This window comes from Zootoca vivipara, chromosome 10 (assembly GCF_963506605.1).
Source record: "Zootoca vivipara chromosome 10, rZooViv1.1, whole genome shotgun sequence".
Lineage (NCBI taxonomy): Eukaryota > Metazoa > Chordata > Lepidosauria > Squamata > Lacertidae > Zootoca > Zootoca vivipara.
Genome location: NC_083285.1, coordinates 70,886,485 through 70,911,874, shown reverse-complemented (window position 1 = coordinate 70,911,874; position 25,390 = coordinate 70,886,485). Strand labels below are relative to the sequence as shown.

The 25,390-nt window shown below is 45.7% G+C and overlaps 1 protein-coding gene and 2 pseudogenes across 1 annotated transcript; all 3 read left to right on the top strand.

Annotated features, from left to right (window-relative positions):
* The first annotated feature begins 6,377 nt into the window (after positions 1-6,377).
* On the top strand, positions 6,378-22,961 carry LOC118077419 (zinc finger protein 470-like). The gene is made up of 4 exons (XM_060279336.1): positions 6,378-6,521; positions 10,278-10,422; positions 19,635-19,779; positions 20,318-22,961. The coding sequence occupies exon 4, from the start codon at positions 20,445-20,447 to the stop codon at positions 22,008-22,010; it is 1,566 nt and encodes a 521-aa protein (XP_060135319.1). The 5' UTR covers positions 6,378-6,521; positions 10,278-10,422; positions 19,635-19,779; positions 20,318-20,444; the 3' UTR covers positions 22,011-22,961.
* Positions 10,420-17,955, top strand: LOC132592723 (zinc finger protein 91-like; annotated as a pseudogene).
* LOC118077418 (large ribosomal subunit protein eL33-like) lies at positions 22,084-23,325 on the top strand (annotated as a pseudogene).
* Positions 23,326-25,390: the final 2,065 nt, after the last annotated feature.

Genomic DNA, 25,390 nt, shown 5'->3' with positions numbered 1-25,390 from the left:
CCTATCCTTGGAATCGGTATCTCCAGAGGCATCAGCCAGTTCCTTAATACATTCCGAATTCAGACCATTTTTTATCAATACAAAGTAATACAGGACTCGCTCAACCCACTCCCAATCTGTCCCAATCCAAATTTTGCCGAACCCTTTCCCCCCTCTTCTGTAATTCCCACACTTTATTTCCATTCTCATTATCTTTCTCTTTCTGCCCCCCACCTACTTCCTTCTTCCCCTCTCTCACTGGGGTATTAACCTTTTTGTTCCCCTTTGGGGGGGGGCTTTTGAACTCCCGCCCTCCGCTGTTTCACCTCTCCCACCAGTGAAACAGTGGTTTCTTCTTGATTCCCTCCCTGTTCCACCTCTCCCCCAGTGGAACAGTATCTTTCTCACAAATCAAGTCTGTTGGTTCAGCACATTGTCCTTCAAGGTTGTATTTCTCCTCTTCTGGGATTTCTCCATAAGTCACACCAACGCAGTCGTGCACCTCTGGTCTTTTTTCTTCTCCCTTTTCTTGCTTTCTAAGTTCAAGTGATTCATCTGTTTCAGTGTTCAGTACTGGTACTTCCACAATCTTATCCACCAAAAGCCATGTGTCAAGTTTAGAGATACTCGCCTCCTCTGTCAGTTCCAGAATTGTTTTCAGTATCAATAAATCTACTGTGTGTCTTCCTCACCGCCATCCAGAACTTTCTCTCCCAGTCCACTGCCAAATTCCTCCATGTTTGTAACAGACAGGAAGTGGTGTTGTTATTATTTGTCCAGTGTAAAAAAAAGAAGATTTTAATCCAATTCGGTCTGAATCCCACCTTTAATTCTTTTCTTTTTCTCCTCAAAGTCAGTAATGAGTAGCCTTGGAGTTATTTTTAAAATAAATCCTCCTCATCTGTTTACAGCTCTCAGTCTCTCACTCTCAGACAGGCACATTCCTTTCTATTGTGACGTCACAAAGAAGACTAGCCGATACTTCCTTTGACCCAGCTCCAAGTTCACAGGAGGGTTCTTTCTTGTCAGATCTCAGTCTTTTGCAGAGATTAAATGCACGTTTAACTTTTCCCTTTACTCTGCATCAGGAAAAAGTTCTTTAAAACTGTATTTCTGGGGTTTCCAAGCTTACTGCTTCATTCCATACTCAGTTGGGGGGGGCTGACTTCCTTTTTACGCCTCCTCCCGGTACCAAATTCTTGATCCCAATCAATAAATTTTGACTTACTTAGTCCAGGTCTTAACTTTTTTCAGGAAGAATCCACCACTTGCAGGCTATAGGCTCGAAGCTTCGCTCTCTGGAGGTAACGATGGTGCCCAAAATGGCTCCCGTGACCGCCACTCCGCTGGCTCTTGGGGGCTCTACTGAGCTTCCCGGGCAGCGGAGGAGTCGCGTTTGGAGCTCTGCTGGGCTGCTATGCCCCCTGGACGCTCTACCAGGGGTTTTTACGGGGATCCGCGTGCCCCCGCGGATTTCCCCCCCCCCTTCGCGATGCCAGAGACCTTGGAGCTCGAGGTCTCTGCGCCTCCATGCCAGCGCGGCAGACCGGAAGTCTCCCATCATTGCTGCTTTTTTCTCATTTCTTCTATTATATGCTCTTTAATCTATCTACCTGGAGGAATCCAGCTTGGTCTGGATGTATATAAACATTTAAGACCTTTTTCAATTTATTAGCTAAAATATTAGCAAATATTTTTGATCAAAGTCAGATCTATATCTTGTTTTGGAATCAAGGTAATATAAGCTTTCTTCCATGTTTCTGGAATTTCCCCATTTGTTAATATTTCATTCATTATATCTTTCATTGGATTTACAAGATGTTCTCTACATTTTTTAAATAATACTTTGCTGATAATCCATCTGGTCCTGGTGATTTACCCACCTTTATTTGACTTATTGCATTGGAGATTTCTTGGTCTGTTATTTGTGTATTTAAGAGAACTTTCTCTTCTTGTTTTATTTTTGACATTTGACACTTTATATATATATTCCTGTATGTTGATTATCTTTTCATTTCTCTTTTATATAAATTCTGAAAGTATACCAATGAGACAGAAGCATGGAAGGTGCCTAAAGAAGCCAGGGTGGCTATCTAAAGAACTTTTAACTGAGTTAAGATTTAAAAGGGATATGTACAAAACATGGAAAAAGGGGGAAATCACCAGAGAGGAATTCAAACAAATAGCCAGCACGTGTAGAGACAAAAGTCAGAAAAGCTAAAGCACAGAATGAACTCAGGCTTGCTAGAGAGGTTAAAAGCAACAAAAAGGGCTTTTATGGGTATGTCCATCGCAAAAGGAAGAACAAGGAAACAGTGGGGTCACTTAGAGGAGAAGATGGTGAAATGCGAACAGGGGGCAGAGAAAGGGCAGAACTCCTTCTTTGCCTCAGTCTTCTCCAAAAAAGAAAACAATGCCTGACCTGAAGAATATGGAGCAGATGATTCAGCAGGGGAAACACAGCCCAGAACAAGTAATGAGGTAGTACAAGGATACTTGGCTAGTTTAGATGTATTCAAGTCTCCAGGGCCAAATGAACTACATCCAAGAGTATTAAAAGAACTGACAGAGGTGATTTCCGAACCACTGGCAGTAATATTTGAGAATTCCTGGAGAACAGGCAAAGTCCCAGCAGACTGGAGGAAGACAAATGTCCCTATTTTCAAAAGGGGGGAAACAGGACCCAAACAATTACCGCCCAGTCAGCCTGACATCAATACCAGGAAATATTCTAGAGCAGATCATTAAGCAAACGGTCTGTGAAACCTAGAAAGGAATGCTGTGATCACATACAGCATTATGCGGCTTAGGACCCTCGTACCTACGGGACCGCCTCTCCTGGTATGACCCACAGAGGACATTACGGTCCACAAATAATAATATATTGGAGATCCCGAGTCACAAGGTGGCTAGGCTGGCCTCGACCAGGACCAGGGCCTTCTCAGTACTGGCCCTGACCTGGTGGAATGCTCTGTCCCAGGAGACTAGGGCCCTGCGGGATTTGTCATCTTTTCGTAGGGTCTGCAAGACAGAGCTGTTCCGTTTGGCCTTCGGACTGACGCAGTCTGACCCCACGATTACCCTCCCCTAAGGTTTTAAGGTTTTATTTTATAATGTTTTATCTTATTTGTAGATTTTTAATTTAAAATTGAATTTTAACATTGTATTAATCTGTGTTTTAACTGAATTGTTTCTTTTATATTTGTGTTGATATTATTTGTTGTTAGCCGCCCTGAGCCCGGTCTTGACTGGGAAGGGCGGGGTATAAATAAAAATCATTATTATTATTATTATACATTTATACAAAAAAAAACCCCAAGAAAAAACAACAACCATTACATCTCTCTATATGTACAATCCACACCGTTGTGGTGACTTCCAATTATTTTCTCTGTAGTCTATATATGAACCTTATTTTATCGCACAATTCTGGATTTCTGTTTACATTTATTTTTAATAGAGTTCAAATTAGGTTCAGCTTTAGTCTGCCATTAGGATTCTTGGTATACCATTACTTTTTAAATACTAATCAAACATCCTCCATTCCTTCTGTGTTTTTTGTTTCATTTGTCCTCTTATTCTTTCAGTGGTTTTTGGTAACTAAATATTCTGTCATTAAAGTTTGCCAATCCGTTATGTTTGGTGTGTTTTTGTTTTTCCAATTTCTCGCTACCGGGACTCTTGCCGCTACAATTCCATACATTAACAATATTCCTTTTGTGGTTTTAATATCCTCTGGTATTATATTTAGTAAAAACATTTCTGGTCTTTTTTTAAGTGTACATTTCAACATTTTAAAAGCTCTTCATAGATGTTATTCCAATACCTACATATTTCTGGACACTTCCACCACATATGTATTAAGAGACCCTTTTTTCGTGCTGCACCTCCCGCACTTAGAAGATTTATTCTTATACATCTTGGCTAACTTTTCTGGTATTTGGTACCACCTGTACATCATTTTAAAGACGTTTCCCCTTAAATTGTAACAGGCGGTAAACTTTAAATCCACCCTCCACAGTCTTTCTCATTGATCCATCAGGACATTGTAGCCAGTCTTGGGCCCACTTCACCATTACTGATTTAACCTGCTCCTCTTTGAGTTCCCATTCCAACAGCAGGTCATAGATACGTGAAATGTATTTCCCATCACTCTGCATTAATTCTTTTTCAAATTTTGATTTTTCTTTTGCAATACTCTGATTGATTTGAAAGTATTGTAGCCAGTCTGAAAGGTAATTCTTCTCATTTTCAATATTAGCTCGTTTTGTTTCCCCCCAATAGTTTTTGATACGTGGCAATCTTTTCTTCCATAAAGACCAACTAAGTTTATATTTTGGTATGAGCTTTCGTGTGCATGCACACTTCTTCAGATACCAAAATATAAACTTAGTTGGTCTTTAAGGTGCTCATACCAAAATATAAACTTAGTTGGTCTTTAAGGTGCTACTGAAGGAATTTTTTTATTTTGCTTCGACTCAGACCAACACGGTTTTCTTCCATATTTAGTTTCTTAACTGTTATAACATTTATTGTGGTTATAACATTTACTGGTGATGTCCTGAGGGGGATCCTGGGTTCCCATCTGTTGGTTTATCCTTAGTTGCCATGCCAACCACTTTCCAGGTTTGTTTGTTTCATGAGAGGTTTTTTTATACAACAAAATGCTGTAAACAAAGAGCCAGGGAAGCAAGGAAAAAATAAATTTTGGATGCCATATCAAAGAAGGAAAAAGAATTTTGTATTGTCTACTGACCCGAAGGAGAAGCAGTTGGAGCATGGGAATCCCAGATGGAAACACCCACCCCCATTGTTCTTTATAATAATGATGTTCTGCCTGATCTTGTCTTCTGACGCAGGACTATCCTAAAGTGACACTGAGAAGCAGGATATTAAAGGCAAATGGATAACTGTACTTATTGGAAACTTCATCCTTGAATACGTACTATTGATTCGTTGAGGCACTGAAGTTGTGTTATCTCTGGAGACATGAATTTTGTATTGTCTACTAATTCTTGGCCATCCAAGAAGTCATCTTTAAATCTCCATCTAAAGGTTGGCCATCCTTCCTTTTGCATAGTTGTGATCCGACAAAGTCCTCAGTTCTATCTCAACTTTCTTCACTTTTAAATCCAACTCTTTAGTGATGCAAACTGCATCGATTCTCGCATTGCTCTCATGGACATGAGAAAATGTCCTTCTAATTCAACTTCCACCCTTTGTCAACCCCCCGGCAGTCTATGCCCTGGGAAAGAAATTGCTGTGGCGACTCTGAAAACTCTGATGTCTTTTGTTGTTGGTTGCAGGTAATAAATAGTCTTGGTAGACATTTGGATAGTAAGGCATTTAATGGAGAAGCAGTTCACGTAGTATTCTCATTCATCCAGTCCAGCTTCTCTCATGATTAATTCTTCATATAAGTTAAATAAGCAGGGAGACAATATACAACCTTGTCGTACTCCTTTCTCAATTTTGAACTAGTCAGTTGTTCCATATCCAGTTCTAACTGTAGCTTCTTGTCCCACATAGAGATTTCTCAGAAGACAGATGAGGTGATCAGTCACTCCCATTTCTTTAAGAACTTGCCATAGTTTGCTGTGGTCGACACAGTCAAAGGCTTTTGCGTAGCCTATGAAGCAGAAGTAGACGTTTTTCTGGAACTCTCTAGCTTTCTCCATAATCCAGCGCATTTTTGCAATTTGGTCTCTGGTTCCTCTGCCCCTTTGAAATCCAGCTTGCACTTCTGGGAGTTCTCCGTCCGCATACTGCTTAAGCCTGCCTTGTAGCATTTTAAGCATGTGAAATGAGCGTCTGAAATGAGCGCAATTGTGCGGTAGTTGGAGCATTCTTTGGCACTGCCCTTCTTTGGGACTGGGATTCATGGAATCCGCTTCTTGCTACGATTGTATCGGCTGCTTTTCTGAGCCTCTTGGCTGTTGTGCATGTCTGGGGTCTGTGTCAAGGGTCATTGTCCTGGCCATAGTTAGAGGCTGTTGGGGGGGGGACTTGGGCTATTGGGGGAGTCCTTTAACTGCCCCCCTCCCATTCCTGGTTTGAACAGCACCCACCCCCACAACACAGATGGATCTAGTCTCATGGCATGGGGTGGGGGAGGGAAGGATTTTGCAATGTAAACATTGTACTGTAGGAGGGTCGGGACCCACGTTGCGCAGCTGGTTTTCCGGGATCAGCCCCGCCGCCGCCCTCCTGATCCACTAAGGGGGGAAACCTTCCTCTCCTGCCCCCCCCACTCAATCCTTTCCCTCCCCTCCCTTCCCGGCACATCCTCCTCTCACCCCGCCCCCACAACCCCAATTCCGCCCCCAATACGATGCGCCTCTTCCTCCCCCCTCCTCCTCCAATCCGGCTCCCCCCCCTCCCAAACTGCCTGCTTTTCCCGGAAGTGGAGGTTCTCCCCGGATTGCTGCTCTGCGCCATAGCTCTAGGGGCTCGCGCATTTACAAAGGGGAGGGAGCAGACAGGGGACCCCCCCTTTTGATGTTGCTTGAAAGGAAATCAGAATTGGGAGCGAGGGCAAAGAGGTAAGGGGGCTGCGGGGGGGGGGAGAAAAGGACCCAGAGACCCCCCGCCAGCTCCCCAGACTGAGCGCCTTTCGTGGGCCCCGTCGGCAGGGTCTGGACCCCTGCATGCCTGCTGCGAAGGGGGTTTTCCTTGGCCCCTTAGGCGACATGACGGGGCGGACACGGGGCGCCCACCCAGGGGGTCCCCACGAGGGCCCCGTTTCCCCCGCGCAGGCATCGCTGGGACGCTGTGGGCTCCGCGCGGAGAGAGGCGGGGCATGAAAGGGTTAAAGGGCGCGAGGGACGCCGGAATAGAGACCCCCCCCGTCCCTCCCCTGCTCGTCTTGGGGGGGTGGAGGCTCCGGATGGAAAGATGGGGGGCGCAGGGCGAGGGGTGAGCCGAGAGCCAAGGGGGCCTCTGGGTGCAGGGGAGACTCCGCGAGAAAGAGAAGGGGGAGCATCCCTGGGGCACGGGGAGGAAGACCAGTCTATGGAGAGACATCCCCATCATGGCGCCCGTGGGGCCACCTTGGCTTCTCTCTCCCGCCCAGGAATGGGTCACCCCTTCAAGGAGGCCAGAGAGGGATCCCTGGAACCCCTTCCTTCCTGCAAGCTCTATCCGAGGCTGTTGAGGGTTTTCGGTTGCAGATCTAACCCCTCCATCATGTTCTCCAAGTCCGCCGTATCGTTAGCTAAGTAGGAAAAAACATTCAGAGGTAGCAATAAATTCATTCAGCTGAGAAATAAGCATAACAGGAGCCCAAAAATAGCAAAAATGTAACTTGCAGTAAAACCCTAACTTAGCATACCGAAACACACAAGCAGAGTAGAGAAACAGCAGAATGGGAAATGGGACCAGGCGCCTTTCAGCCTTATAATTCAGAAAGAATTCGAGGTCAGTGTAACCTTGGGACGAGAGAACAAGCCTGGCTCACTCCAGTTCAAACCAGCTTCCTCTGGTTCCCAAACACAAGGAAGGTTCAGCATAACCTCATGACAACTTATTCCCCCGCCTGCTCTCAGCAGAAAGGAAACTCCCTTATCTGCTCAAATGTTCCATCTAGAGAAAACACATCAAATGTTCCATCTAGAGAAAACAGCTTTGAATCACACAGAGTAGAACTACCAGAAACTTCTTGAACCGATAGACTAGGAATAATCTCTATACATTAGATCAAGGGTCCCCAAACTAAGGACCGGGGCCCAGATGCGTTCCAATCGCCGGCCCGCGGATGGTCCGGGAATCAGCATGTCTTTACATGAGTAGAATGTGTCCTTTTATTTTAAATGCATCTCTGGGTTATTTGTGGGGCATAGGAATTTGTTCATAATTTTTCCAAAATATCGTTCGGCCCCCCACAAGGTCTGAGGGACAGTGGACCGGCCCCCTGCTGAAAACGTTTGCTGACCCCTGCTGTACTGTACATTTCTTTGCCTGAAAAATGCAACCAGGACACTGTAAAGGTCAGCACTAACAGTGTGAATTGTGGTTGGAGATGCACTGGGAGCCAGGGAAGAACCTTTAGGAACAGTGTTGTGTGGTCTCGGCGGCTCCTCCCAGTCACTAGTCTAGGTCCACATTCTGCATTAGTTTCAGTTTCTGGGTCACCTTAAAAGGTAGCCCCATGTAGAGCACATGGCAATAGTCCAAGCAGGAGATGTTGTTGTTTAGACGTTTAGTTGTGTCCGACTCTTCGTGACCCCATGGACCAGAGCACGCCAGGCACTCCTGTCTTCCACTGCCTCCCGCAGTTTGGTCAAACTCATGTTCGTAGCTTTGAGAACACTGTCCAACCATCTCGTCCTCTGTCGTCCCCTTCTCCTAGTGCCCTCAATCTTTCCCAACATCAGGGTCTTTTCCAGGGAGTCTTCTCTTCTCATGAGGTGGCCAAAGTATTGGAGCCTCAGCTTCACGATCTGTCCTTCCAGTGAGCACTCAGGGCTGATTTCCTGAAGAATGGAAGGGTTTGATCTTCTTGCAGTCCATGGGACTCTCAAGAGTCTCCTCCAGCACCATAATTCAAAAGCATCAATTCTTCAGCGATCAGCCTTCTTTATGGTCCAGCTCTCACTTCCATACATCACTACTGGGAAAACCATAGCTTTCACTATATGGACCTTTGTAGGCAAGGTGATGTCTCTGCTTTTTAAGATGCTGTCTAGGTTTGTCATTGCTTTTCTCCCAAGAAGCAGGCGTCTTTTAATTTCGTGACTGCTGTCACCATCTGCAGCGATCAAGGAGCCCAAGAAAGTAAAATCTCTCACTGCCTCTATTTCTTCCCCTTCTATTTGCCAGGAGGTGATGGGACCAGTGGCCATGATCTTGGTTTTTTTGATGTTGAGCTTCAGACCGTATTTTGCGCTCTCCTCTTTCACCCTCATTAAAAGGTTCTTTAATTCCTCACTTTCTGCCATCAAGGTTGTGTCATCTGCATATCTGAGGTTGTTGATATTTCTTCCGGCAATCTTAATTCCGGCTTGGGATTCAAGCAGGGAGATAACAAGAGCATTCACCACTCTAGTGAGACAGTCTACAGCAGGGGTAGGCAACCTAAGGCCTGTGGGCCGGATGCAGCCCAATCACCTTCTCAATCCGGCGCACCACATGAGGGACGGTGGACCGGCCCATGACTGAAAAAGGTTGCTGACCCCTGCACAGGCTGGTAGGGTCTCAGCTGGCATACCAGATGGAGGTGGCAGACAGCTGCCCTGGACACAGAAATGACAAGTGCCTCCATGGACAGCTGTGAGTCCAAAATGACTCCCAGGCTGCGCACCTGGTCCTTCAGGGGCACAGTTACCCCATTCAGGACCAGGGAGTCCTCCACACCTGCCCACCTCCTTCCACCACAAACAGTACTTCTGTCTTGTCAGGATTCCGCCTCAATCTGTTAGCCACAATCCATCCTCCAAACACCCCCAGACATTCAGCATTCAGCGCCTTCACTGGTTCCAATTTAAAAGAGAGGAAGAGCTGAGTATCACCCACATACTGGTGGAACACCCTGCCTAAACCTCTGATGATCTCTCCCAGCGGCTTCATGTAGATATTAAAAAGCATGGGGGAGAGGACGGAGCCCTGAGGCACCCCACAAGTGAGAGCCCAGGGGTCTGAGCACTCCTCCCCCACCACCACTTTCTGATGAGGCCTCAAACCCAATTGGAAGGATCATGGTGGCAGAAGCTGTCCTGGTCCTGCACCCCCAAAAGCGTGAGGCACAATACTTTCATTAGCTTTGAAGGGGCCATTGGATACTTGGTGGTCTTTCTTCAAAAGACAAATATTTCATGTACTTTTACAGTGATGTATGATGTAAACGGCACTTCTGTTTCCCTTATTCCACATCGGAGAGACTTTGATCCACAGGTCTGAGCTCATCTCTCTGCCTGAAACTGCTGTGTTAGCAGCAATGGAAACCTGGGCAGAGTGTTTGGGGTCCTGGGCTGCCTAGAGAACAAGACCCCCTTCTCAGCCTGGCTGATATGGTGCCAAGGAAAGCAGAGCAGTAGGTTTGGCACCAGATTAGCTGCAGGAATTGAATGAAGAAGGTCTCTTAGAGACTCTGCCCTGGATTTGTGTAGCTTTTCCTCCATAGCCTTTTCTTCTCCTGAAGATAACCCACGAGGCAGCAGAGGTTTCAGACCAGAGTTTTCCTTCTTGGTGGGCTCCCCCAGTTGACGAGCCCCATCTGTCCTTCACTTCCCTCTGCAGCAAGGGCAGAATCTGCCTTCTTAACTGTGGGATTCACTATTGTTCTCATCCTCTCCCTCCACCAGGGCCTGCCTTCACCTGTAGCAGAATTCCCCAACCCACCAAGGATTTGAGACCCATCAGCTAACCTCACCTGGTTTAGCCGGCCGGTTGAATCCATTCCTGGGATTGCGGCCCCTGTTACACACTGACAGCTTCTGGAAGCCACAGGTGAGAGCTGAGTGCATGAAATGTCCCCCACCAAAAGTGCTACCGCTCCTCTAACATCCCAAGACACCACATAATTATGATATTTAAAACAGATTAGGAATAAATTCATGTCCCCGGAAATAACACAATTTCAGGCCATTAATGAATCAATATTACATATTCAAGGTACTGTACTACATATTCCACTAAGTACAGTTATCTATTTCCCTTGAATATCCTGCTTTTCATTGTCATTTTAGGATAGTCCTGCATCAGAAGACAGGCACATGATCAGACAGCACATCATTCTTTTAAAAAGCATGATGCTGTATCAACATTGATTGAGGATTCTGAAAGTTGCTCATGAATTGCTATCATTTGGCAACATTGCAACTTCATTTCCTAAAAATTGGGAACATGGGTAGGACGTGGGAGTATGTAGGAAATGTTGAAATAGGAGAAGGTGCCAATGGCCGTTGATGTGTTCTCTTTCCCTTCGTTCTCTTCCTTGAAACCCAAACAGGATTTCTTTTCCTCCAACTCTGAGGAAGGTGATGGAGAAGAGAGTCAGAATTCCGGGGCATAGGACACCTTTTGTTTCACTGGGAATAGGCATTAAAATGTGTGAAATGTGGAATTTGCTTCACTGAATGAGAACGCATAGTTCATATCAAGGAACTCAAACAGAGGAGAAACCATTTAAAGGTATGGAGAGTGGAAATGGTTTCACTGATAGTGGAAAGCTTAGAACCCACCACTGGACCCACATGCATACTAAACGATTTAAATGCATGGAGTGTGGGAAGAGCTTCAGTCACAGTGGAAACCTCAATATGCATCAACGGACTCACACAGGGGAAAAACCATATGAATGTATGGAGTGTGGGAAGAGCTTCAGTCAGAGTGGACACTTCAGAAGACATCACCAGACTCACACAAGCTATAAACCATTTAAATGTATGGAGTGTGGGAAGAGCTTCAGTCAGAGTGGACACCTCAATATACACCATCGGACTCACACAGGAGAGAAACCATTTAAATATATGGGGTGTGGAAAGAGCTTCAGTAAGAGTGTTCACCTCAATAAACATCACAGGACTCATACAGGGGAGAAACCATATGAATGCCTGGAGTGTGGGAAGAACTTCAGTCAGAGTGGACGACTCAATAGTCATCTCCGAACTCACAGAGGGGAGAAACCATTTAAATGCTTGGAGTGTGGAAAGAGTTTTAAGGAGAATGCAAGCCTTAGAATACACCAAAAGACTCACACAGGGGAGAAACCATATGAATGCATGGATTGCGGGAAGAGCTTCTGTCAGAATGGAGAACTTAAATCACACCAGCGAACTCACACAGGTGAAAAACCATATAAATGCATGGAATGCGGAAAGACCTTCAGTTACAATACAAGCCTTAGAAGGCACCAACAGACTCACACAGGAGAAAAACCATTTAAATGCATGGAGTGTGGAAAGAGCTTCAGTCAGAATGGTGACCTTAAAAAACATCAGCGGACTCACATGGGTGAAAAACCAAATGAATGCATGGATTGCGGGAAGAGCTTTCGTCAGAATGGAGAACTTAATAGACATCAACAGACTCACACAGGAGAGAAACCATTTCAATGTGTGGAGTGTGGAAAGAGTTTTAGCTACAATGGAAGCTTTAGAAAACACCAACGGGTTCACACAGGGGAGAAACCTTTTAAATGTATGGAGTGTGGAAAGGTCTTCAGTCACAGTGGACACCTTAGAAAACATCAACCCATTCACACTGGGGAGAAACCATATAAATGTATGGAGTTTGGAATGGTCTTTAGTGAGAATGCAACTCTTAAAACTCATAAATGGAGTCACACAGGGGAGAAACCATTTAAATGCTTGGAGTGCGGAAAGAGCTTCAGTTTCAATGCAAACCTTAAAATACATCAGCGGACTCACATTGGTGAAAAACCATATGAATGCATGGAGTGCGGGAAGAGCTTCATTCAGAGTGGACACCTCAGTATACATCAATGGACTCACACAGGGGAGAAACCATTTAAATGCCTGGAGTGTGAAAAAAGCTTCAGTTACAATACAAGCCTTAAAATACACCAGCGAACTCACACAGGTGAAAAACCATATAAATGTATGGAGTGTGGGAAGAGCTTCAGTCAGAGTGGACACTTCAATGTTCATCTCCGAACTCACACAGGGGGGAAACCATTTAAATGCTTGGAGTGCGGAAAGAGCTTTAGACAGAGTGGACACCTCAATATACATCAACGGACTCACACAGGAGAAAAACCATTTAAATGCATGGAGTGCGGAAAGAGCTTCAGTCAGAATGGTGACCTTAAAATACATCAGCGGACACACATGGGTGAAAAACCATATGAATCCAAGGAGTGTGGAAAGAGCTTCAGTCAGAGTGGACACCTCAGTATACATCAACGGACTCACACAGGAAAGGAACCATTTAAATGTATGGAGTGTGGAAAGAGCTTCAGTTTCAATTCAAACCTCAAAATACACCAGCGAACGCACACAGGTGAAAAACCATATAAATGTATGGAGTGTGGAAAGAACTTCAGTCAGAGTGGACACCTCAGAATACATCAACAGATTCACACAGGAGAGAAACCCTTTAAATGCATGAAATGCGGAAAGAGCTTCAGTTACCATACAAGCCATAGAAGACACCAGAGAACTCACACAGGACAGAAACCATTTAAATGCATGGACTGCGGAAAGAGCTTCAGTTTCAATGCAAGCCTTAGAAGCCATCAACAGACTCACACAGGAGAGAAACCATATAAATGTATGGAGTGTGGAAAGAGCTTCATTCAGAGTGGAAACCTCAATAGACATCAACGGACTCACACATGAGAGAAACCATTTAAATGCCTGGAGTGTGGAAAGAGCTTCAGTTACAATATAAGCCTTAGAATACACCAGCGAACTCACAAAGGTGAAAAACCATATAAATGTATGGAGTGTGGAATGAACTTCAGTCAGAGAACATGCCTCAATAGACATCAACAGAGTCACACAGGAGAGAAACCATATAAATGTATGGAGTGTGGAAAAAGCTTTAGCCAGAGTAGACACCTCAATATACATCAACAGACTCACACAGGGGAGAAACCATTTCAATGTATGGAGTGTGGAAAGAGCTTCAGTCAGAGTGAAAATGGTTCATAGAATCATAGAATCATAGAATTGTAGAGTTGGAAGAGACCACAAGGGCCATCCAGTCCAAACCCCTGCCGAGCAGGAAACACCATCAAAGCATTCTTGACATATGCCTGACAAGCCTCTGCTTAAAGACCTCCAAAGAAGGAGACTCCACCACACTCCTTGGTAGCAAATTCCACTGCCGAACAGCTCTTACTGTTAGGAAGTTCTTCCTAATGTTTTGGTGGAATCTTCTTTCTTGTAGTTTGAATCCATTGCTCCGTGTCCGCTTCTCTGGAGCAGCAGAAAACAATCTTTCTCCCTCCTCCATATGACATCCTTTCATATATTTGAACATGGCTATCATATCACCCCTTGACCTTCTCTTCTCCAGGCTAAACATACCCAGCTCCCTAAGCCGTTCCTCATAAGGCATCGTTTCCAGGCCTTTGACCATTTTGGTTGCCCTCTTCTGGACACGTTCCAGCTTGTCAGTATCCTTCTTGAACTGTGGTGCCCAGAACTGGACACAGTACTCTACGTGAGGTCTGACCAGAGCAGAATACAGTGGTACTATTACTTCCCTTGATCTAGATGCTATACTCCTATTGATGCAGCTCAGAATTGCATTGGCTTTTTTAGCTCCTGCATCACACTGTTGACTCATGTCAAGTTTGTGGTTTACCAGGACTCCTAGATCCTTTTCACGTGTACTGCTCTCAAGCCAGGTGTCTCCCATCCTGTATTTGTGCCTTTCATTTTTTTTGCCCAAGTGTAGTACTTTACATTTCTCCCATTAATATTCATCTTGTTTGCTTTGGCCCAGTTGTCTAATCTATTAAGGTAATTTTGAAGTGTGATCCTGTCAACCAGCCAGTTACAAATCCACTGAATGGTAGCATTGTCTAGCCTGCATTTTACCAGCTTCTTTACAAGAATATCATGGGGCACCTTGTCAAAGGCCTTGCTGAAATCAAGATAGGCTACATCCACAGCATTCCCTTCATCTACCAGGCTTGTAACTCTGTCAAAAAATGAGATCAGATTAGTCTGAAATGACTTATTTTTCAGAAATGTGATGTGCGTTTGCCTGGAAGCAGCCAACAGAAAGATTTGTTTCGTGAAGCCCCTGCAGATGCCGAGTAGGTGACTTCCCTCCCAGATGACAGGAAATGAAACACACACATCCATTGTCGTGTGTTGTTCCAGCCTCTCTCCTCCCTTCTGCCGGTGTGTGTGCCTGACTTAGATATCCTGTGTGCTATATTTTTTCACTGCTGAAACTGGATGTGCCTCACTGGGGACCCAGTGAGAACAGTATGCTTTGAAACTTCAGTAAACTATTATTGAATAGAATTCCTGCTGTTCCTGTGTGTGTTCTTGACCTCAGCGTGGGAATTGCTCTACATGTGGCCCCTTCCCCACTGATACTTGGCTCATGTCCTGGAGTTGCTGTACTCAAGCATGCAAGACTGGTGTTTGTGTGTCAGACTGTTTTTTGCACCAAACTCTGTCACCCCCAGCCCTGCATGATCTCCATACACTGCTTCTTCACCAGAACGTCATCCCGCCCCCCGCACATTCTGAGGATAACTTAATTTAATGGGAGATTCCCCCCCCCAAGCCTAACTGCAAGAGGGAGAAGGAGGGGCTGCAGCTACCAGTAAAGTCTCCTGGGGCCCCCATCTTCACTCAGGAACCACATAAGCTACTGCTTATTCTGGGGTTTGGGGGGGATAAGATTTTTTTCCATAGTCCCAGAAGTTATTATTCAATTATGCAGCTATGGAGTTTTCCTACCAGAGGACCAAAGTGCATATTACTATCCTACTGATTTTACTGTTGCTGCTGCTGTTGCAGTCATGGCCTGGCGGGGTGAAAGGGGGGGGGAACCAGTTGGGGAACACAAAAGGGAAGAAGGCTCAGAGCCGGGGAACTGGCGGTAGGAAGATGATGAGCAGAAAAAGGGAGAAAAGGGAGCAGACAAGGAGGGGAGGTGTTGCAACCCGAGGAGGAAACTAGAGCACGCAGAGAAATCCAGTTCAGACCCCATGAGCCTGTACATTATATTAATGGGTGTGGGTTTTTTTTTTTTTGTCCCAACATGCATCACTTTAATCTCATTGACAATGAACTGTATTTTCTGCCCATTCACCCCGTTTGGAGAGGTTCCTTTTGGAGCTCCTTGCATCTCTCTGTTTGGAGAATTTGCTGCTATTAACAATCTTTGCCTCTTCCCTGCTCACTCCTAACTCTAGATCGTTTATGAACAAGTTGAAAAGCCACAGGTCCCAATCCTGATCTTTAGGGGACCCCACTTTTTTGCTCCTCTCCATTCAGAGAACTGTCCGTTTATTAGTATATGTTTCCCCTCCCTCCTTCTGTGCAGCCGAGGGAAACCTGCAGAAAAGTTATGGGGTGAATTTCACTTCCCCACACATCTAACCCTGCTCAGCATTCAGGGAAACTGAAGAGGAAAGCTGGCCCCAATCCAAGAGACTGACGTCAGTAGGAAGCGAAGCGAAGCGTACTCAAAGGGCAGCCACTTCAGTTTCCAGCCCACCCTCTCCCACAATGGCTGAAGAAGAAGCACCACTTGGGAATGGCGGAGCTGAATGGAAGCGGGCAAGGAAGCCCCACAATCTCTCCTGCTGGAGGAATATAGGGTACTGACCCCTATACTCAAAGGTGATGGCCAGTGATAAGAAAATCCCAGGTTGGGAGACTACTCAACAGCCCAGCTCAGTGTGGTGCAAGTCTCCCGTGGGTCTATGTCAGGCATCCCCAAACTTCGGCCCTCCAGATGTTTTGGACTACAATTCCCATCATTCCTGACCACTGGTCCTGTTAGCTAGGGATCATGGGAGTTGTAGGCCAAAACATCTGGAGGGCCGCAGTTTGGGGATGCCTGGTCTATGTGGTCAGTAAAAAAAAGGAAGTTCCAGTCAAGGAATTTGGAGCAAACCGGTGGTCAGTAGAACACAATCTTTATTGTAGCGCAACAGGTGTGAAGTTTTCTTCCTAATGAGTGATTGATTAGCTCATTAGGTCTTTGCCAAACATCACAACAGTCCAGCCGCTTCCTTAGCTGCGGCCCCGGCAAAGAAGCTGCAGAGTCTCTCCTTGCGTAGCTGGAAGCTTGTGTGATCTTGCAGAAAGCAGCTCACAATAAATCACGAAGAACAGCTTCTTTCTACTAAACTAATTGCTTTATTTACAGAAAGAGAAACAACTGACCGGGAGAGCACGACGGCATGATTGCTCTCCTCGAGCAAAAACGAAAGTGATTTACACACAGAGTACAAAGAAACATTCCCTCCTCCTCCTTCCCTCCCAGTGGTCAGGCGACACAGCAAAAACAGCTAAGGTAGCCCCATGTAGAGCACATAGCAGTAGTCCAAGCCGGAAATGCAAATGCACCACTCTGGCAAGACAGTCTGCAGGGAAGGAGGGTCTCAGCCTCCTCCTCCTCCTCCTTCTTCTCCCTGCATACCAGATGGAGCTGATAAACAGCTGCCCTGGACACAGAATTGACCTGCGCCTCCATGGTCAGCTGTGAGTCCAAAATGACCCCTAGGCTGCACACCTGGTCCTTCAGGGGCACAGTTACCCCATCAGGACTTGGGGGTCCCCCACACCTGCCCGCCCCCTGTTCCCCAGGGACAGTACTTCTGTCTTGTCAGGATTCAACCTCAATCTGTTAGCCACCATCCATCCTCAAACCACCTCCAGGGACCAACACAGTGTTGGGTTTCTTGAATAATCAAAGTTGCTTTTGAGCCGGTCTAATGTCAATACTGTCTGTTTAAGAAAAACAGGTGCCGGTAATTTCTCTTTAATTGCTCACAGGGGTGGGCTCTACTCCATGTATATAAGGCTCTGTTGGACAGCATTTTGTGTGGTAGTATGGTGGGAGGTTTGAAGGGTTGGAATGTGGGTATGTGAAGTTGCTGGGAGAGAGAGCGTTTATCTTTAGTTTAAAGTCTTTTCCAAGTCAGTTTGTTTTTCTGTTAGAGAAAGCCAACCTTTTGTTTTTCATCTGTATACTTTAAGCAGGTATGCAGCTAGTCAGGGGTTTCATGCTAGGTCGGTCTTTAAACTCTTGGTGGTGTATTTTAGCCAAGTCAACTTCTGTTTGCATATTTTGTTTTTCTGTAAACTCTGCGTGAGGCGTACTTTGAAGGGCCACTGGGAAACGGGGGTATATGATTTATGTTGTTGTTGTTGTTTAGTCGTTTAGTCGTGTCCGACTCTTCGTGACCCCATGGACCAGAGCACGCCAGGCACTCCTGTCTTGCACTACCTCCCGCAGTTTGGTCAAACTCATGTTCGTAGCTTCGAGAACACTGTGCAACCATCTCATCCTCTGTCGTCCCTTTCTCCTTGTGCCCTCAATCTTTCCCAACATCAGGGTCTTTTCCAAGGATTCTTCTCTTCTCATGAGGTGGCCAAAGTATTGGAGCCTCAGCTTCACGATCTGTCCTTCCAATGATTTATGTTAGCACTCTTAATACCCAGTGTTCCCCAATATTATTTCCTAATACACAGGGCATTCACTAGTTCCAATTTAAAAAAGAGGAAGAGCTGGGTATCTCCCACATATTGATGGACACCCAGCCCATGGTCCATGGGTTCACGAAGAGTCGGACACGACTAAACAACAACAACAACAACAACAACAACCCAGTCCAAACCCCCTGATGATCTCTCTCCGCAGCTTCATATACCGTATATGCCGGCATATAAGGCGACTGGGCGTATAAGACGACCCCCTAATTTTCAAGTTAAAATATAGAGTTTGGGATATTCTCTATATTTTATGTACTTGCGATTTCTGGCGCAGCGGGGACTTGACGAGAGGCGCCGGAATCGCGTCATCGCAGCTGCAGAAGGTATTTCTGGCGCCGTGGATACTTTGGCTATGGGCAGCACTGCCCATATCAAAAAAGGTCTGCAGTGCCAGAAATTGCTTCTGAGCATGTGCAGACATCAGGACATGCTCAGAAGCGATTTCTGGCGCTGTTCGGCGAGTCCCATCGCTGCTCGGTGAGTCCCCGGTTTAGCGCAGCATGAGGGGGACTTGCTGAGCGAACAGTACCCAGCGTATAAGACGACCCCCAAATTTTGAGACTATTTTCCGGGGTTAAAAAGTCATCTTATACGCCGGAATATACAGTAGATATTAAAAAGCATGGGGGAGAGAACAGAGCCCCGAAGCACCCCACAAGTGACAGCCCTGGGGTCTGAACATTCCTCCCCAACACCACTTTTTGGACATGGCCCAGGAGGAAGGAGGGGAACCACTGCATAACAGGGCCCCCAGCTCCCAACTCCCCTAGAGGGTCCAGAAGGATACTATGGACAAATGTCTCCAAAAACGCTGAGAGATCCAGCAGAACCAGGAAAGCGTTTTCCCCTCTGTCTCTAGCCTATTGGAGATCATACATCAGCACAAACAGGGCAGTTTCAGTCCCATGATGAGGCTTGAATCCCAAAAGCTCCAGGCACAATACTTTGATTAGCTTTGAAGGGGCCATTGCATACTTGGTGGTCTTTTCTTCAAAAGACAAATATTTCACGTACTTTTACAGTGATGTATGATGTAAACGGCACTTCTGTTTCCCTTATTCCACATCGGAGAGACTTTGATCCACAGGTCTGAGCTCATCTCTCTGCCTGAAACTGCTGTGTTAGCAGCAATGGAAACATGGGCAGAGTGTTTGGGGTCCTGGGCTGCCTAGAGAACAAGACCTCCTTCTCAGCCTGGCTGATATGGTGCCAAGGAAAGCAGAGCAGTAGGTTTGGCACCAGATTAGCTGCAGGAGTTGCATGAAGAAGGTGTGCAGGGCACATCCAACCCTCTTAGAGACTCCGCCCTGGATTTGTGTAGCTTTTCCTCCATAGCCTTTTCTTCTCCTGAAAATAACCCACGAGGCAGCAAAGGTTTAGGACAAGAGTTTTCCTTCTCGATGGACTCCCTTCCCTGGTTGACGAGCCCCATCTGCCCTTCACTTTCCTCTGCAAAATCTGCCTTCTTGACAGGGATTCACTGTTGTTCTCTCCCTCCACCAGGGCCTGCCTTCACCTGCAGCAGAATTCCCCAACCCACCAAGGATTTGAGACCCATCAGCTATCCTCACCTGGTTTAGCCGGCCGGTTGAATCTATTCCTATGATTGCGGAACCTGTTGCATGCTGACAGTTTCTGGAAGCCACAGGTGAGAGTTGAGTGCAGAGTGGGGACCAAGGGTGGATAACTTACCTTAAAAGGTGCATGACATGTCCCCCAACAAAGGTACTACCGCTTCTCTAACACCCCAAGACATCCTATAATTATGATAATTAAGACAGATCAGGAATAAATCCATGTCCCCAGAAATAACATAAATTCAGGCCATTAATGAATCAATATTACTTATTCAAGGTACTACATATTCAACTAAGTAGAGTTATCTATTTGCCTTGAATATCCTGCTTTTCAGTGTCATTTTAGGATAGTCCTGCGTCAGAAGACAGGCACAAGATCAGACAGCACATCATTCTTTTAAAAAGCATGATGCTGTATCAACATTGATTGAGGATTATGAAAGTTGCTCATGAATTGCTATCATTTGACAACATTGCAACTTCATTTCCTAAAAATTGGGAACATGGGTAGGACGTGGGAGTATGTAGGAAATGTTGAAATAGGAGAAGATGCTAATGGCCATTGATGTGCTCTCTTTCCCTTTGTTCTCTTCCTTGAAACCCAAACAGGATTTCCTTTCCTCCAACTCAGAAGAAGGTGATGGAGAAGACAGTCAGAATTCCGGAAGACGGGACACCTTTCATTTCACTAGGAATAGTCATTAAAATGTGTTAAATGTGGAATATGCTTTGCTGAATGAGAACACATAGTTCATATCAAGGAACTCAAACAGAGGAGAAACCATTTAAAGGTATGGAGAGTAGAAAAAGTTTCACTGATAGTGGAAAACTTAGAACCCACATGCATATTAAACGATTTAAATCCATGGAGTGTGGGAACAGCTTCAGTCAGAGTGGAAACCTCAATATACATCATCGGACTCACACAGGGGAAAGACCTTATAAATGCATGGAGTGTGGAAAGAGCTTCAGTCAAAGTGGACACCTCAATATACATCATCGGACTCACACAGGAGAAAAACCATTTAAATGTATGGAGTGTGGAAAGAGTTTTAGTGAGAATACAAGCCTTAGAATACACCAACGGACTCACACAGGGGAGAAACCATATGAATGTATGGAGTGTGGGAAGAGCTTCAGTAAGAGTGGACACCTTAGAAGACATCAACAGACTCACACAGGCAAGAAACCATTTAAATGCATGGAGTGCGGAAAGAGCTTCGGTCAAAATGGAGACCTGAAATTACACCAGCGGACTCACACAGGTGAAAAACCCTATGAATGTATGGAGTGTGGAAAGAGATTCAGTACGAGTGGAAACCTCAATATACATCAACGGACTCACACAGGGGAGAAACCATTTAAATGTATGGAGTGCGGAAAGAGCTTCAGTCAGAATGGAGACCTTAAATTACACCAGCGGACTCACACAGGTGAAAAACCCTATGAATGTATGGAGTGTGGAAAGAGCTTCAGTAAGAGTGGATACCTTGATATACATCAACGGACTCACACAGGGGAGAAACCATTTAAATGTATGGAGTGTGGAAAGAGCTTCAGCCAGAGTGGAAACCTCAATATACACCAATGGACTCACACAGGGGAGAAGCCATTTAAATGTATGGCATGTGGAAAGAGCTTTAGCCAGAGTGGACACCTCAATATACATCAATGGACTCACACGGGGGAGAAACTTTTTAAATGTATGGAGTGTGGAAAGAGCTTTAGCCAGCGTGGACACCTCAATATACATCATCGGACTCACACAGGAGAAAAACCATTTAAATGTATGGAGTGTGGAAAGAGTTTTAGTGATAATGCAAGTCTTAGAATGCACCAACGGACTCACACAGGGGAGAAACCATATGAATGTATTGAGTGTGGAAAGAGTTTTAGTAAGAGTGGAAACCTCAATATACATCAACGGACTCACACAGGGGAGAAACCATTTAAATGCATCGAGTGCGGAAAGAGCTTCAGTCAGAATGGAGACCTTAAATTACACCAGCGGACTCACAGTGGTGAAAAACCCTATGAATGTCTGGAGTGTGGAAAGAGCTTCAGTAAGAGTGGAAACCTCAATATACATTTACGGACTCACACAGGGGAGAAACCGTTTAAATGTATGGAATGTGGAAATAGCTTTAGCCAAAGTGGACACTTCAATATACATCAATGGACTCACATAGGGGAGAAACCATTTAAATGTATGGAGTGTGGAAAGAGCTTTAGCCAGAGTGGACACCTCAATATACATCAATGGACTCACACAGACGAGAAACCTTTTAAATCCATGGAATGAGGAAGAAGCTTCAGTGAGAGTGGAAATCTTAGAAAACATCAGCAGACACACAGGGAAGATAACATTTAAATGTATGGCCTGTGGAAGGAGCTTCAGTCAGAGTGGAACCCTTGATTTACGTCAACAAACTCACACAAGAGACAAACCATATAAATGTCAGGAAGGTTGGTAGAGGGTCAGCCCTAGTGGACGTCTTACATCAATGGACTCACGGACAGGAAGAACCTTAGGAGTTGAAACCCTACAAACCATCAACAACTCATAGAGGAGAAACAGTTTAAATGGAAAGATTGCAGAAAGTGCTTTAGTTATAACGGAATGTTTATGAAACATCTAGGGATTCTGAGGGGAGAACCCATTTAGATGTATGGAGTGCGGAACGACTTCCTCTCAGAGTCCACTCTTTTCTTCACAGCAATGAACTCAGCAGGAAATCAGTCTTAAAAGCATGACATGTATGTGAAGTCCTGGTGTTTATATGTAAAACTGAACAGTAATAAAATATTGAAGGAAATGTTAAACAATGTGAGTATAATCTAAGATGTAAAGTAAATTTTGATAATGAGGGGGAATCTAGATTGCTGGTGGGGAGTGAGGATTAGGGCTGAGTGATATATTGATATCTCGTCCAATACCGGTTTCTAGATCACATCATGATAACCTTTGAAAAACAATTGATATGGCAATACACCGCGAATCACAGTGTGTGTTTCTGGGATGCACGTTTGCCTGGAAGCAACCAGCAGAAAGCTTTTCTTCATGAAGCCCCTGCAGATGCCAAGTTGCTGAGTTCCCTCCCAGATGACAGGAAACGAAACACACACCTCCGTTGCCCTGTGTCATTCCAGCCTCTCTCCTCCCTTGCTCCCTTCTGCCGGTGTGTGTGTGCCTCGCTTAGATATCCTGTGTGCTGCTTTCTCGCCGCCATCCTGGCTCGGTGCTGCTGAGGCCTGCTGGGAAGAGGACTTCAAGACAACACCACGACTGGCAGGTTGTGGTCCAAGGCCACTTTTGCTGGCTACAAGCCAGGTCTCCGAAACCAGAGAGAGCACACACAGCTTTTCTGAAAATTGAGGGTGTTTATTCCTGTAATGAGACAGAATTCTGTTTCGGCAAGATATGTGCCTATGTGTACAAAGCAAAAAACAACACCATGACTCCTGGCGGCTAACCCAACAAGACCAGAGTGATCTGGGGGAAGGTGACCCGTGCCCACGGAAGCAGCAGCATGGTGCGGGCAAAGTTCTGCTCCAACCTACCTGCCAAGGCCATTCGACACAGGATCCAAGTGATGCTGTATCCATGTAGAGTCTAAATTTAGAGTGAAAATAACATTAAGCCTGTATTGCACTTTTGTGTATTTGGTCTTGCCTTGCCTTTTTGTTTCCTGTCCTTGAGGCTCAGGAAAACACTCTTCTACAACCAGAAAATCCTTCGTTGTTTTTAAGGCATTGAAGCAACAGATTATTTTAAAAATAAAGCTGTGGTCCATGTTCCTGGCAGCAACTCATCCCCCTCCCCCAAATAATAATTCTGTGAGCTGTATTCTTTTACTTCTGAAACTGGATTTGCTCTCAGGAGCTTGGTTTTGTGCCTCACTGGGGACCCATTGAGAACTGTATGCTTTGAAAGCTCAGTAAACTATTACCGAAGAAGTCCTGCTGCCTCTGTGTGTGTGTTTAACCTCAGTGTGGGAATTACTCTACACGTGGCCCCTATCCCGGTGCTACTTGGCTCATGCCCTGGAGTTGCTGTACTCAGGCATGCAAGACGGGTGCATAGGTGTGTGACTGGTTTTTGCACCAAATTCTGTCACCCCCACCAAACACTGCTTCTTCACTAGAACTTGTCTCTGCCTCCTACATGTTCTGAAGAAAACTTAAAATACTGTAATTTAATGGGAGATTCCCCGTCCCTAAGTCTAATTGCAAGAGGGAGAAGGAGGGGCTGCAGGTACCAGGGAAGTCTCCTGGTGGGTCCATCTTCACTCATGAACCCCATGGGGCACCCCAGAGCTGCTGCTTATTCTGGGGTTTGGGGATGATAGTACTTTTCCATTGTCCCAGAAGTTATTATTCTTCCAGCTAGAGGACCACAGTGCATATTGTTATTGTACTGATTTTATTGTAGTTGTTGTTGCTGCTGCTGTCATGGACTGGCAGGGTGAAGGGGGGGGGAGGCACCAGCTGGGGAAATGACAAGGGAAGAAGGCTTGGATCCCGGGTGTTGTATGCCCCCAAAGGCTATCAAAACTCCTAGCTCTAGGTCTAGCCAGTGTGGTGTAGTGGTTAAGAGCGGTAGACTAGACTGGGGAACCGGGTTCGAGTCTCCGCTCCTCCACATGCAGCTGCTGGGTGACCTTGGGCTAGTCACACTTCTCTGAAGTCTCTCAGCCCCACTCACCTCACAGAGTGTTTGTTGTGGGGGAGGAAGGGAAAGGAGAATGTTAGCCGCTTTGAGACTCCTTCGGGTTCTGATAAAGCGGGATATCAAATCCAAATTCCAAACTGTCGCTCTGGCCAATAAGAGGCTGATACGGGAGCCGTTGGGGTTCTTTCTTTTCCACCTCTCCTCTGGAAAAGTGCTCTTTCTTTTGGGCTTTGATTACTTCTGCCTCCTTCAGTGCCCACGGCACCATCAGCGAGGTACAATACTGTCCTTTGAACTTCTGTAGTCACGTAGGGCTCTCTCTCAGGACCGCTACCCAGGAGTCGGCGTATGGAAACTGCTCCCAACATCCAGGGTGTTTTGTCACACTTCGAAAGATCTGGTTGGTTAGGTCCAGAGGGGGAAGGGGGGCTGTTTGCAGGGAGTTCTCAGTCATTTGGGGTTCATTGCTCCACTGTATTTGCGTTTGAATTTGCCAAAATTATTCACCATGCCTTGTACAGTGGTACCTCGGTTTACAAACACAATTGGTTCTGGAAGTCCGTACTTAACCTGAAGCGGTCTTAACCTGAAGCGAATTTTCCCATTGAAAGTAATGGAAAGTGGATTAATCCGTTCCGGACAGGTCCGCGGAGTACTTCAACTGAAAATACTCAAACCGAGGCATACTTAAACAGAGGTATGGCTGTAATGGAGTCCATTCCTCCTGTGAGTGTGTTGTTGTTGTTGTTTAGTCGTTTAGTCGTGTCCGACTCTTCATGACCCCATGGACCAGAGCACGCCAGGCACTCCTGTCTTGCACTGCCTCCCGCAGTTTGGTCAAACTCATGTTCGTAGCTTCGAGAACACTGTCCAACCATCTCGTCCTCTGTCGTCCCCTTCTCCTTGTGCCCTCCATCTTTCCCAACATCAGGGTCTTTTCCAGGGAGTCTTCTCTTCTCATGAGGTGGCCCAAGTATTCATGAATTTAAGTACCATCAATAAAGATACTC

Coding starts and splice junctions, on each gene's coding strand:
- LOC118077419 (XM_060279336.1), top strand. CDS start 20,445: ATGAGAACACATAGTTCATATCAAGGAACTCAAACAGAGGAGAAACCA.